Raw genomic sequence first — 14,088 nt, forward strand, 5'->3', positions numbered from 1 at the left:
CTGGTCACTTTGACATCCTGCTTCTCCTTCTGTCCCCTGGGTGTGTGCAGGGCGTGGCTGACAGCATGGTGTAGCTTACTCTCTTTGGCTCTGCTCTTTGTGTCTCTGAAAGTATTGAGAGATATGTGAACAAGGACAGGAGTGCAAGGTGAATTTGCAGCCCAGTATAGAGATGCAAAGTAATAATTGTGCAGGCAAAAATTGTCTCTTGTCGCTTTGTCATGACCTGCATGCTGCACAGTTCATAGCATAGCACGGATTCCAGAAAGAATTGTCAACCTTAAGACAAGCAAAGAGACCTGCAGCCCAGGTGAAGGTTTCTCTGCATGAGTTGCTGTCTCCACTATTTCCAGCAGCTGTGGGTAGAATGTCCTGGACATGGCAGAAGCTCTTCTTTCTGTATTGTAGCAGCTTTCACTTGGCTGTTGTTATGTTATTAACTAAAGGTGTGTGTTTGTTTAAACATTGTCTTCTCTGCTTCTCATGCTTCTGTTCTCTTGCCCCACCTGCAGGCTTTGAATTACTGTACCAGCCAGATGTGGTCCGATTGTACCTCTCCATCCTCACTGAAAGTCAGAACTTTAACACTCTGGAAGCTGCAGCAGGAGCTTTGCAGAACCTTAGTGCTGGCAACTGGACGGTGAGTGCGGTCTTGTCTTCAGTCTCTTTTTGTTTCCTTTGTCTAAGTAAAGACCAAGGGGATGTCCCATTGTGTAAGTGCACTGTTACTTTGTACATTTGTATCTCATTTAAAAAGGAAGGAGGTGGAAATGTCAAGGAAATTCCTTCAATTTGCTTATTGAAGACGTTTTGCATCTTCTGGACTGGTGAAGTTTACGTAGTGGAAGTGGCACTGAGCTCATGACAATTTAACCACGATCAGCTTTCACCACTTTGACCACTTTAACCATTGCTTTGTCCATTCAGAAAAGCCTGTATTAGATAGTTAGGTGTTCTGAATACTTAATTTGTTGGATTGACAGTTTGCTGGGGAAACTGCACTTCAGAGTGTCCCCTTATAACCTCTCTGAAGCATGCCCAGCTCTAATCAGGCAATTCTCTCAAAGATTTGCCTGATCACTTCTAGAACAGCTCAGCAAAGTGAGACTGATAGCAGCCTGAGGGTCGGCAGGGTGGTGTTTCGCAGCTGCCTTGAGTGCAGCTTATTTTAAATAATACAGGCTTGCTTTAAAAACAATCATGAAACAGAATAAAAGCATGAAATTGGAGGAGGAGGAGGAAGATAATAAATGCTTTTGATGCTTTGCTGTTTCTTCCAAGTGGCCTCTTTTACCTGCTCCAGAGGATGTGTTTTCACACCGAGGTGTGTACAGAACAGGTGCTGGCAGATGATGCGCCTTCCTTCTCTTATGCCCTCTTTCTCCAGAAGCTGGCTTAGCTGTAGGAGGAGCTCATACACCTTCCTTCCTTGGTGCTCGGTGAACTCAAATGAAGGGTTAAGGCAATGGGATAAATCAACACTCACAACCTAACTGGTCTTTGCAGAGAAAAAAAAATGGGTTACAGCACTGAAAGAAATGCCAGGGGCAAGGAAGGAGCAGGTACATGAACTCACAATGCTTGGTGTTGTTTCTCTTCCCTCGTGTGTCCGATCAGTGGTCCACGTACATCCGTGCGACGGTGCGCAAGGAGAGGGGGCTGCCAGTGCTCGTGGAGCTGCTCCAGTCCGACTCGGACAAGGTTGTGAGGGCAGTGTCCATCGCCCTGAGGAACCTTTCCATGGATCGTCGCAATAAAGATCTCATAGGTATCTTCTGAACTTCTCTAACCAGCCTGGGATCTTGGGGACCCTTGAGAGACCTCGCGTTTCCTGTCCCTTGTGCTGTGGATTTGTTCTCTCTGCAGTTTCCATCGATGCTCTCTGAGATATCTGCTATCTGTAGCCACCAAGTGGGGAGCTGTCAGCTCAGAATGCATTTCCAGCCCACTCAGATAAACTGTGGCTTGAGGAAGATCTCTAACCTGGGAGTAACATTAGGTGTAGATTTTTGCAGGAGAGGAGTGTGAAGATGTGCAGAGGGCTGGATGGGTTAAGAGGTTTCTTGTCTTTTCCTTAGCCCTGGCTGCGATGGGAGTTGTGCTCATACTCACGCATCACAGATGTTGCTCCTTAGGCCTGCCTGCTAATCCAGTTAGAGCAGCAGTCTGGCCGTTGGCATGCTGAGCTAACCTGGGCAAGTGCAGGGAGCTCTAAAGTTGTGACTTTGTGTTTTTTGCTTCCTCCTTCCTTTCACATCCTTTTGCCTGGTGTGTACTTGTGGAAGCTGGACGCTAAACAAGTGTCAAGTTGGTGTTCAGCACTGCTCTAGCTCCTATCCCAAGTGGTAAATAACATTCACCTGCCCATTAGCAGGAATCTTGAAAGATTCAGCTGAGGTGAGATTTCTGCTGGATGACTTCTGTATTTAACTAAGGTATTTGTTTAAATTGTAACCTTGCCTGGCCAGGAAGTACTGGTGACATGTTTAGGGCCATCATTGAAGCTGATAGTGGCAAATGGCAGGGTGGGATTCTACATTAATACATCAGGTTTTCATTTGAATAGTTCAAGAGGTGTAGCCAGGCAAGTGGTACAGATGGATAGCTGGGAATGATAAAGTCCAGATTCCCTGTTTTTTCTCTAGTGCTATACATGGAGAAGGCTAACTGCACCCAGGAGTAAACACTCCTGCTTTGTTGGGGAAGGTTAATAAATGTGTGGCTGCACACCTTGCCCCAGAAGGCCTATTACAAGGCTAAGTTGAGAAGCCATGTGCGTGTATTAGCATGAATACGTGGCATTAGCAGTGCTGGATGCTTTTTTGCCTCAGGCTTTGCAAAATATGATAGATGTTGGCTATAAAATTCTCAGTAAAAATGGCTTTTTTCTCCCCTCAATACCTTTCATAATCCAAGATGGAGGACTTTATCTTAGCTTTATCAGCTGTCAGTCACCTTGAAATAATGATTGATAAACATCCTGTGAAGTCACAGTCTTGTAGTTTAAAAACACATGCATTAAGGGGATTTTTTTGACATAGCAAACACCGTTGACTTTTATCATTCAGGATGGGAAGCTGAAATTATTATTGGGGCTGCCTAATGGTATCTCTTCCCCTTATCTAGGTAGTTATGCCATGGGTGAGCTTGTAAGAAATTTGCCCAGCAGGCAGCAGAGATCTGCAAAGAACCTGGAAGAGGATACAGTGGTTGCAGTGTTGAATACCATCCATGAAATCATTACTGACAGCTCAGAAAATGCAAGGTCTCTGATCCAGACACAGGGCATCCAGAAGCTGGTAGCTATCAGCAAGTCAAGGTAAGTGACAGTTGAAAGCAAAGTGCATAAGAACGCCTTGCAAACATGGAAATGTTACTATGAGCAGCAGCTTTTGCTTCATGAAAGTGTTGGAGCATCCCAGCCTTTCAGAGGTGTAACTTCAGCAGTTAATATAAACAAGGTGAAAACAGCCAGCACTTTTAAAGGGTTTACTTGATGAAAAAGGTTAACTGATGAGTCACTTCAGTCATGTTAAGACATGCTCTCCTTGTCAGAGACGTTTTAGCACCATACATACACTTACCAGGCAGCCTTAGCAGTAAAACTACAATCTTTGGTTTTAGTTTGGAAGGCCTTTATCCTGTGGCAGTGTTCCACTTCTGGAATGCCAGTGATGAGCTCTGTTTTTTTTTCCAAGTGAAATGGTTAATGATGTGCAGTAATTGTTCTGGCCAAAGGGCTGGTGGTGGTATTTGAAGTGACAAATTTTCTTCCATTTAAGAACTGCTGTAGAGGAAACTTTGTTTTGTGCAGCTCAGCCCAGTTTATATTGTAGGTGTATTTGCTGCAAACTTCTGGGAGAGTGACTGAAGTGGCCTTCCTTGGGTTGTATTGTTACAAAATATGAGAGCCACCAAAAAGCTAGGCCTGTTTTATATTATAAAAGGTGTCTGTGTACTGACTTAGTAAGGAATGGGTAAAATTTCATTTTCCGTTTAAACCATTTTAAACCATGGAGCAACTTCATTGAATTGTGAAGAATAAATGTACATTGGGGTGAAGGTTTGAAAAGTGGCTTAGAACACTTTTTGGTTTGGGTTTCTTTTTCCTGAATAAATCCAGGCAGGATGGAGACTGTTCTCTGTTAATGACGGCTACAAGACAAAAGGGTCACCACGGCCTCCATGCTTGTCCAGCAGTACATGTGCAAACACAGAAATGTGCAAAATTCATAACATTTTGATACTTGGTTTTGTCAGCAAATACCTACAGATACGAAGAAGTCACTGAGTGATTTCACATATATCCCATTACTTACGTTTTCAAATAACAACTGTGTGGAGTATGAGGTATTAACCTACGAATAGTCGGGCATTGCTTGATACTTAAACTGTAATTTTATTTTGCAAATCAGCCAGTCTCCCAGAGAAACAAAAGCTGCATCTCACATTCTTCAGATGATCTGGAGCTATAAAGAGTTACGAAATGCCCTTCAGAAGGATGGGTGGAACAAGTCACATTTTCAGGTAAAGATCTTAAATTAGTTCTGGAAACACCTGAATGGAGATGCCCTTACTTAGGCTAATCTTGCAATCTGTAGATCTTCGTTTTCTCCTCTGTTCTTCCAGGTGAGAGCACAGTGGATTGTACCCTGCTCAGTCACACCGTCCTGCATAGAGTAGCTGGCTGTGCTTTGTGGAATGTAGCTCTTTAGGTTTGGGGAGTTTGCTGTCCTGTACAGCCCAAATGCCCCCATTTACTGGTGGAAGAATTAGCGTGTCTTGTCTCAGTTTTGTCTAATTTGAAACGTTCTGTACAGCAGCCTAGGACAGCCTCCTCTGCTTGATGTGCAGCCCCTTCACCTTTTCTTGTGCATGGGTTTTGCTCCCTTTACAGGGCAACAGTGCTGCCACTGAGAAAACAGGGAAAAAACTCCTCCACCAAATCTGTGTGAAAATAAAAAAATACCCCAGTTGCGTATTATCAACAGAAGGGGGGCTTAACATTCCATAATCTCTCTCCATGCTGTTGGTTTGTTTATTTTTATTGTTCCGTTTCCATGAGCAGCAGTTTGGTATTTGTGTGGTTTTTGTCTTGTAGTCTGTTTCTGCAGCTCCAAAGGGCTCCAAAGGTACTGCTGGCAGGTCTGGCTACGACGACAGCACTTTGCCTCTGGTGGATAAAAGTCAAGGTTGGTTCTGCTCTTTATCACTTGTCATATAGTGGTTTACTGCTTTTATGGATTTGCTCTGACTGTGTTACAGCACAAGGGGGTAAAAATGCATTATTTATGTGTGGTTTTTACCCCAAAGTCTCAAAGTATTCAGTCCCTATTACCTGGAGATGGATAGAATTTCTTCCCTTACAAAGTGTGCACTACTGGTACCATTTCCTCAACTTGAATGTAGGGTTACCAGTTAAATCTTCCTGCAAGTGGGATTGACCTTACCCTTAGTCTGTATTGGAGTCTTTCCCTTTTTTAAATAAATTTGCCCATTTTGGCACAGCCTCTTCCTCTACCATGCAGGGGTTTTTTATTGGAGAGAGTTTATTCAAGCTCCAGTTAATCCTGTTTCTGCTTTTTCATGATGCACAGCCACACCCACACCAGTGTAGCACCAGCTTTGATTTCACCATGATTCCTGTGTCTCTGAGCCTGGCTCTCGTTGCTAAGAGCAGGATTTGCCTTGTGGACCTTCTCTGCTTTAACTGCAGGTTACTGCACAAACCACAGCCCCACACTGCCCTGCCTGTTTCCACCTTCCCTGTCTTTGATCAAACCTGGCACATTATGCACACAGAGGATGATTTGGGACAGCTTGCTGATGTGACAAGAAACTTATTTTCTTTGTGGAGTAGTTTTCTGTTGGCTCAGCAGGCTGCTGGATTGGCTTGTGTGCCATGAGAAGCTGCACCCTTACTTACTTTCTTTCTTTTATTCTGGAGAGAGTAAAAGGAGCTAGTCAATCGTGGTAGGTGGTCCAAAGCAGAAGAACTGTGGTTTCTGTTGGAGGGGGAAAGCCCTGTGTAACAGTACCAAAGCAGAAGATATATAGATTATATGTGCTCTCTGGAGAATTCAACTCAGACTTCCCTTTCTGAATAGATAACAGTTGAATAGCTTGGGATTTTTTTTACAATAATCTCTGCATTCAGAACTTTATGGACTTCTCTGGTTCTGTGACTAATTCAAAGCTACCAGGTTTTGGGAAAAGCAAATGTACCTCAAGTTGTTCCAATGCTTCTGTTTTCTAGATAATGAGAAGTCTGGAAGTCGTGATATGATACCTATGGATGAACTTGGCCCAGGTAAATTCAGTTATAATCAGACTCTGTCTGTTCCAATAGAGCACACTGTCACTCACAGGAAAGTTCAACCATTTCTCTAGGAGATATTATTTCAGATGGATAAAGCTGACATTTAAAAACAGAACATTACCTCAAAAAAGACTGGTCATCATCTTTTTTTTTTTTCATTGTATACATGTAGAGTGTACACACCAATTTCTCCACTATTTTATGGTTGTATCAGAGGTGCAGTGACCCAGCTTTCATTCTGTTCTTTGATCCCTGAGGCAGCTGCATTCCCTGTTACAGATCTGGAAGTCTCTGGGATTCAGAAAGGGAAAAAAAGAGTTAAAAATTTCCTTCAATGTGTCTTTAAATCTGTTCTGCCTTTGGTTTTGTAGGTAAAACCAAAAATAAGATAGTGTGTGTGATATTCATGGCTCTTCTTTCCATTTACGTGCATCTAAACGAGCCTGAGACCCTTTTCCTATAGAATGAGAAGAGTCACTGCCAGCGATGTGCTTTGAGACTGATAAGCTCTGTAGTGTTAAACTTGTAGAGGGTTTTTTCTTTACTAAGGTAGATAAAGGTGCTGTGTGGTCTCTTGAGAATTTGCTTTACTTCTTCCAGTTGCTGTTTTTTATTTAAATGCACCTATGTGAATGCCTCCAGATCAGACAGTTTGGTACGCTGCTATTAGTGATTGTGGCTGAAGAAAATAGCAAGTTAGAGCCAAGAAAAAGCCACGCATGTTCAGAAAGTAAAATAACAGGTATATATTACCTTCTGTATTCTTGAAAAATGAGATGCCACCTGCCATGAATCAACTGTCCGTATGGATTTTGCCTTAGGGAACACTGAAACATTTGTCCTCACAATGAAAGAAGATCTCTTCAGAGAGGATTGCCTGGCAGGAAGAGCTGTGTGCTGGCAGGTGCTGCAGAATGGGCAGTGCTGATTGTTTGTAGTCTCAGTATTAATTGCTGCCTTGTGCTCTCAGGAATTACTGGTACAACCCTGAGTACAAAACAAAATGCAAATGTACAGCATCAGGCAGATTCTCTGGGCCTGCTGTTCTCCAGTCTTTTTATCACCTTTAGAAGACAAAATCTGTCAAGTTTTCCTGTTCCCAGCTCTTGAGTGCCTATTACTTCCAATATGAGTATAACTTTGTGCTGTTTCAGAGGTCAGCTGAAAAGAGACTAACTTAATTTATTCAGTTTACTATCCTTAATTCCGGGGAACTGGAATAACAGTATTTCATCTCTTTTCTTCAGGTTCTTCCAAAAGCTGCGTGTTCTTTGTCTTACAGACATACTAACACGAAGAGAGTGCTCTAGACTATATTTTCTGATTTTTAACTTCATTGTGGACTGATGTGTTCTGGAGTTTTTGTTCTTTTTCCACTCTGGAATGAACTGTACCTTCCAGCCCAGTGTTCATCCCCTGCAGAAAATACACAGGACTTGATGGTTCCAGAACCTCCCCACCTGTCAGCCCCTCCTCTGTTGGCTCTTCTCACCAGTGTTCAGGCTGTTCTGGTGCCTGGGCCTTTCTTGTTAACCCACGTTGGCTCTGCTTTAAGATCACAAAAAGAGAATTGCTGGTGCTGTCTCAGTTTCTTTGCTAAAGCTGTGGGGGTCATCCTTCTCAACAGAGGAAATCACTTTGCTCTCAGTGGTTAGGGAGGCAGCAGGGATACGTTCCCCATCAGCTGGCAGTGCTAGAGCAGTCAGATCCCTGCTGTCCGGGGCAGTGGAACAGCCTGGGTAGGTGTGGATATGCTGGGATATAGAAGAAAGCCCGTGTTCCGCGTTCCCATGGGATGCTCAGGTCTGTCCAGGCAGGCTGGAGAGCAGCAGTGCTCTGTGTGTGCCTCAGTTAACCTGCAGCACTCAGACAGGAGCAGCTGGGAGGTGACATTGTTCACACCACAGACACAGAGTTCACATGCCACTGTCCTCCATGCCCATCTTCAGGCATGACTTCTCCTTTCTCCTTCTCCTCCTCTTTGATGGGTCTAGAGGTTTGATCTTTTTTAAATTGAGAGCTGTGTGAGGGCAGAGTTGGACTGACACCAACTGGCATGTATTTGGTCCTGTAATTTGTGATGACATAAAAATGTTGCTGTAGAGTGAGTGGGAGCTAGAGAAGCAATAGAGCCAGCAACAAGCAGGAAGCTGAGAGAGAGAAGTAAACAAGCCAAGGATGGGACATTCCTCTATTGACCAGTGAAACTTTGGTCTATACAAGGGATTGTATTAAGTAAAAACGATGTACTTACACCTTGGAGCAGCAAGATAGGTATAGATCTTGATGCTGCAGAAGCAATTAATTCTGATGGCTTCTTCAAATGAATCTGAAACATGGGAGAAGCAGTATTTATAACTTGCTTGCAGAGCCGTGGTTCTCAGGGAAGTGAGGTATTACTTCTCTGAATCAGCCTTTTGCAAGATATTTCTCATTTCATTTGATCAAATCATAAACTTCCTATCTCTCCTGCTGCTTATCTTGACAGAGGCATAGCGCAGTGTGTGGGTTTCGGACACGTGACCCACCTGTGCTGGTCTGTGTGCAGGCCAGGGGCCTGCAGGATGAAATGCAGAATGTGTTGGAATTTAGATACAAAGAGCAAAGTTCTTGAGTGTTCTTTGTTGTCAGATTACTGCCAGTGCAGAAGTGGGATTTTCCTCTTGCTGATGTGTCCTGGCTAAGTATGGGGGGGTTTAATTTTTTTCGTAGCATTAAAGATCTGTCTTGGTTTTTTATTTTTTATGATTACGGCCCACTAATGACCTTGTTCCCTGGGAAATATCACAGCTGCCATCCTTTATTTAGTGGCTGTTGCTTTCTGGAGGTAGTTTAAAGGTTTCCATTGTGTCTTGGCAATTCCTTTTAGAAGTGTTTGTGGATCACCCTTGATGATGGCACTGCAAAAATGCAGTGATCCGTTACATGCTTGTGAGTACAGTTACCGTGAGATTGTAAAAAGCTACCAGCCAGTTGCTGCAAGTTTGATTTTCTGTTTTTCCATCACTTAATACATACTTTTGTGAAGTATTTTGTCCTAAATGAATGATGAATCTGTAGATTAGGACAGTTCACTCCTGTCATTTGAGAGAGAATTATCGGTCGTGCCTTCTCCACAAGTGTAGCTGGGTGCAGCTAGTTTTCTTTTTTTGTTCAAAAGGAATAGCTAAGAATGTCAGGCATCTTGATTGTCAACAAGTAATTGTAAGTTAAGTGCTGAGTAGCAAATCATGCTTTATGGTCTGTGAACTACATGTATAATTCCAGAATTCTTTGGTTATTTTTGGTCAGCGTGGTTAAATCATCTCTTACTGCCCTTGATGTCAAAAACACATCCTGCCTCAGGTGCTTGTTTGCAGGTCTGTGTGCGCTTGGGTTTGAGGCACGTGGAACACTGCAACTCTTCTCAATCTGACCTGGCTCTGTGTGCCAACAGTGCCATGAGAAGCCCACAAATGCATCACTCACTTTTCTTTAATGGCCTGTTACAGGCTAGTAATAAACAGAGAGAGGGGCATTTTGATAGTTTATGTAAACTTTTTTTGTAGTCTTATAAAAATACAGCTTATCAGGACATGGAAACATTAATGATTCCTCAATTACATAGGGGGAAACAAAAGCCTACGAGGAGGTAGAAATTCAGGTGTCATTTACTCCAAATCACAATGCTGTCAAAGCAGAGCAGGCAAGGATCTATTTCTCACTGATAACAAGGGAGATTTGATGCATCACGAAAATAAATTAAGTTTTGCATTGTCTGACAAGGATTCAAAGCAAAGGTTCTGAAACAATTACAGCCATTTCTTTATCAAACCCTCTCATAGTTTTGTTCCTTGTGTTCATCATGCTTTCGTGCTCTTCCTTAGCTGTCAGGAGAAAAGGCACCAACAGGTGCTGCTTCGTAATGAAACACAGCCCAAGCACAGCAGGGTTTGCACTGAGATTTCTTCCAACTCGACAGCCCCTTTTTCTCAGTGCTCTGATGGGGACTCTTGCAAATTATTGTCATATCCTGCTAGTACTCAGGCTCAGGAAAAGTGGGAACAGGCTGCAGAGCATTCAGAGAATGAACGCAGCCAATTAATCAGGCTGCTAAGCAAGGAACGAAGGATTTGGGCTGAATGTGGAGCTCATTAGCCACAGGGCATGAGATGACAACTTGCTGCTTTCCTTGGGCACACTAAAAAGTGCAGCAGGCTGGGATGAAAACAGTGCTGCTTGCTAATGAGTGCCAGCATCTGGCAGTGCTATAAAAAGAAGGCTTCTCTGTTTGTTTTTAGCTGGTAAAAATGAAATTTCAGAGCTGGAGCATGTGAGAAGCAGGCTGCTGGCATCTTTGGCTTGTGGTGGTTTGTTTTCCTTTTCCTTTGCTGAAGTATTCCACTTGGATCAGCTCTGTTTGTGCTCTTGCTTGTGCCTCATGCCTGACTGCTGTGTTTCCTCCTCAGATGGATATTCTACCATCGACCACCGGGACAAGGAGCGCAAGTACAAGACCAGTGATAACACAGGAGATGCCTCTGAGAAGGAACCTTTAAAAGTGAGCTCCCTCTTCCTGCTGAGAGCTAGTTAGTGCCTTGGGGAGAAAGGAATCGAGTGTCCTCAGCCAGAAACACAGGGTAGTCACTCACCAGGGAGCTGTAAAGGGCCTCTTTTCATTTCACATGAAGGCATTATTTTCTAATTTAGCACTTGGCTAACTAGAAATAAAAACAAAATGTTGCTTTCCAGTGCAGGAGCAAATGCAGGTATTTGCTGTACTCCTGTAAATGGATGAGGTTGTAAAAATAGGAAGTGTTTGTTCTGTCACCCTTGTCCAGGCAGCGTTCCCTGGCCCTGAGCTGTGTAACTGTGCTCAGACTTTGTTCTGACAAGTCTCTTCAGATTGTCATGCTGCTTTATTGTCTTCACCACGAGAAATAGGTGTGATCTTGTGTGTCCATGTCCCGCAGTGTGGTGAATAGCGCTCATTTCTGCAACACTCATTCACAGGCCTGATGGTGGACCATGGCCATGGGCCAGGGAGATGGAGAGAGAAGAAGAGACGTGCACAGTTATGTGTGTGCCTTCTAAATACACGTTTAGACTACTTTCTAGTTAAAAATAATTTTTACTTTACAAGGCTTTTCATATTATGGGCTGTGTGCAAATGTGACTCAGTAGGCTCTGTGTAATTTCTGTTGCGCTTCTGTGCCTTTTCAGAGTAAAAAGTCTGTTAATGCTGTGGCCACCAGTTCTTCCTGGCCTTAAAACAAGCTTGGGTTTTCCCCTGGGGGAGTAATTTCAAGAAGGAAAATGAGGATTCATTGAAAGAAGTCAGTGGTAGAAGACACTATTGCTGGTCTGCAGAAGGCTGCCCTTAATAACCTTCAGCACATTGTTGATAATACCAGAAAATCCAGATGATTCATGTTGAGTGGAAACAGTTAAACTTCAGTCAGCTGAAAGGCAAACCCACTATCATTTAACAGGGAAATAAAAAAATGGGATTTGGAGAAATATACTTCCATAGAAGATAAATTAGGACGTTGTCCTACTGCACCAGGCTGCCTGTTTTAACTTGCCTAGTCAGGCAATTCCTGCTGTGTTCTGCCATTCCATGAAGGAACACCCTGGAGAGTGGCTTCAATCTGGCTGCAGTTTTTTTAAGCTTATTACTGATGTCCTACAATGTGTCCCCCTCCTCCAGTTGGCAAGAGATGGTCCTGCTTGAGCCAGTATCAATCAAATAACCTTCCTAGTTCCCTCATCACAGTTCTAGCACATTTTGCAAGAATGCAGCAAGAATGGATGCAGTAAGTTACAAAAAAATGTCAGTCAATAAGAGCTTGGCAAAAAATGTCTTTTTAAGGAAGATAGAATAAGGTAGGAAAATTAGCAAGTACTTGTTATTTTTTCCACTCAAAATTCATTAAAGTGGTCCAATGCAACACTCAAAATCACATCAAACAGCCCTAACTCCTGTGTGTGACTGAAATTAAGCACAGCCAGAGTTCAGCAAGTGGCTGTAGTGCTTTTATGAGAAAGAGAGGAAAAAGCATTTCATCCCAACAGCGTGCGACCCACAGCCTGTGCTGCCTCTTGATTCTGGGCACCTGGGGGCAGCCTGGATCCAGGCTGTTGTACACAGCAAAGGTGTGCACAGCCCTGCCCTCACCTGGGCTGAGCTGAGCAGCTGCTGCTCTTCCTCCCTGTGCTGCCAAACAGAAATGTGGCTGTGGGGGTTGTGGCTCGTGAGCTGTGGGAAGGCTCATGGGAGGCTGGGGATCCAGGGAAGTGTGACCTTCTGGCTGTTGCAGGTGCTTTTGTCAGTATTGTGCCTTTGCTGATCTTGTTTCTTTCTCTATGACTAATTTTCCCTTGTGCTACTTGAAGCTGACTTGTTTGGTGGTTTTGTTTGATTAATCCGCTCTGTTTTGCTTTAACTCCTCACCCTGTGCTGCAGAATGACACAAATAGGAAAAACATTAACAGGAGTAACAGGGCTTCGGTGAATCTGGTGGATGCCCGTGACATTAAACCCCAGCCTGTTGACTCCTGGGTCTAATTTGCATGCATGGTAGGTCCTTTTAATGGTAATTGGGGCTAGTGAATAACTTTCTCTTGTGCATGATCTGTATAGCTGTGGAATCTCTTCAAATCTAACTGCTAACTTACAGGTAGATGAAAGCGCATTTGGAAGAAAAAAAGTGGTGTTTATATTATTCAGTGTATCTTTAATGAAATGCAATCAAACACCACTGTTTGATTAAAAATAACCTGTCAAATAACCAGACAGAAAATTAATATTGTGAATTATTAGTTGTCAGCTGAAATGTGAAATATTTCTGCTGTTAGGCCATGGGAATGAATTTGAGTAGTGTTCCTGCTTCCAACCATTTTTCTCCGTCAATGCTCATTATAAGGATTAACCCGAGACTTAAGAAAAAACATATCCTTGACTATTTTAGGATGTCCCCTAAGGTTCCCAAAAACTTACAGCAGGAAAGCTGCTGACTGTACACAAGTTACTTTGCGAGGAGAGATGATATTGGTTACACAATAAACTGGGACCCACAACTCCCACTTCGCATTTTCTTTTTTTTTTAATTGTGTGTCACTAAAGAAAGGTGCCTTTTTGTTGTGTTCTAGTTGTGTGCCTTTGCCACGTGCCAAGTTCCTCAGTAATGTCACTGGCCTTTCTTTGCTCCTGCCACTGCTAATCTGTGTCCTGCCGTCTTGCTCGGGTTACGCCAGTGATACCTTCTGGCACTCGCTCAGAGGATGCTATGTTTGGAACAGCAGGTGCTGTGCCCCTGGCTATGACTAAAGGAAGATTTTTGTGACTGTCATGAAGGCACTGAAATATTCCCATCAGCGTGGGCAAGAGACTTTAAAGGCCCAAATTCCAAACCACGAGCTGTCATCCACCCCCACAATTCTACATGGAAACCCCTTGCATTAGTGGGAGAGAAAACCCCTGTGTGTTTTTGGGTGGTGGTGTTGGATATTTTTTCTTCTCCTTCCTTTCAGTCTAGTAGAAGTGCGAGGTGTTAGCAGATTGTTTCTGTTCCTGGTTGGAAGCATCTGCCCAGAGGAGGCTTTCAGCATTGGGAGGTGCTGTCATGGAGCAGCTCCTGGCCTCCCTCGGCTGCTCAGCGCTGTGTGATCGGCCGCGGTGGCTCAGGCACCTGCTTCACTCCTGCACTCTGCTCTGAGCAGTGAAGCCCTACAGGTGGGGTCCTGACTTTGAAAAATGAAGTCTGTGCTTGTTTTCTCCCAGACACATC

General features: G+C 43.6%; 1 protein-coding gene across 10 annotated transcripts in view; it reads left to right on the top strand.

Moving 5' to 3' along the window:
- Positions 1-14,088, top strand: part of ARVCF (ARVCF delta catenin family member) — a 246,832-nt gene that overhangs the window by 227,413 nt on the left and 5,331 nt on the right. For all 10 annotated transcript variants that reach the window (XM_058422876.1, XM_040081323.2, XM_040081324.2 and 7 more), the window contains 8 exons: positions 513-640; positions 1,618-1,768; positions 3,127-3,319; positions 4,416-4,527; positions 5,102-5,192; positions 6,257-6,310; positions 10,768-10,859; positions 12,765-12,878. In XM_058422876.1, the coding sequence (XP_058278859.1) occupies positions 513-640; positions 1,618-1,768; positions 3,127-3,319; positions 4,416-4,527; positions 5,102-5,192; positions 6,257-6,310; positions 10,768-10,859; positions 12,765-12,866 (923 nt within the window). In that variant the 3' untranslated portion in view covers positions 12,867-12,878. The remainder of the gene's footprint in view (positions 1-512; positions 641-1,617; positions 1,769-3,126; positions 3,320-4,415; positions 4,528-5,101; positions 5,193-6,256; positions 6,311-10,767; positions 10,860-12,764; positions 12,879-14,088) is intronic.

This window comes from Hirundo rustica, chromosome 17 (genome assembly GCF_015227805.2).
Source record: "Hirundo rustica isolate bHirRus1 chromosome 17, bHirRus1.pri.v3, whole genome shotgun sequence".
NCBI lineage: Eukaryota > Metazoa > Chordata > Aves > Passeriformes > Hirundinidae > Hirundo > Hirundo rustica.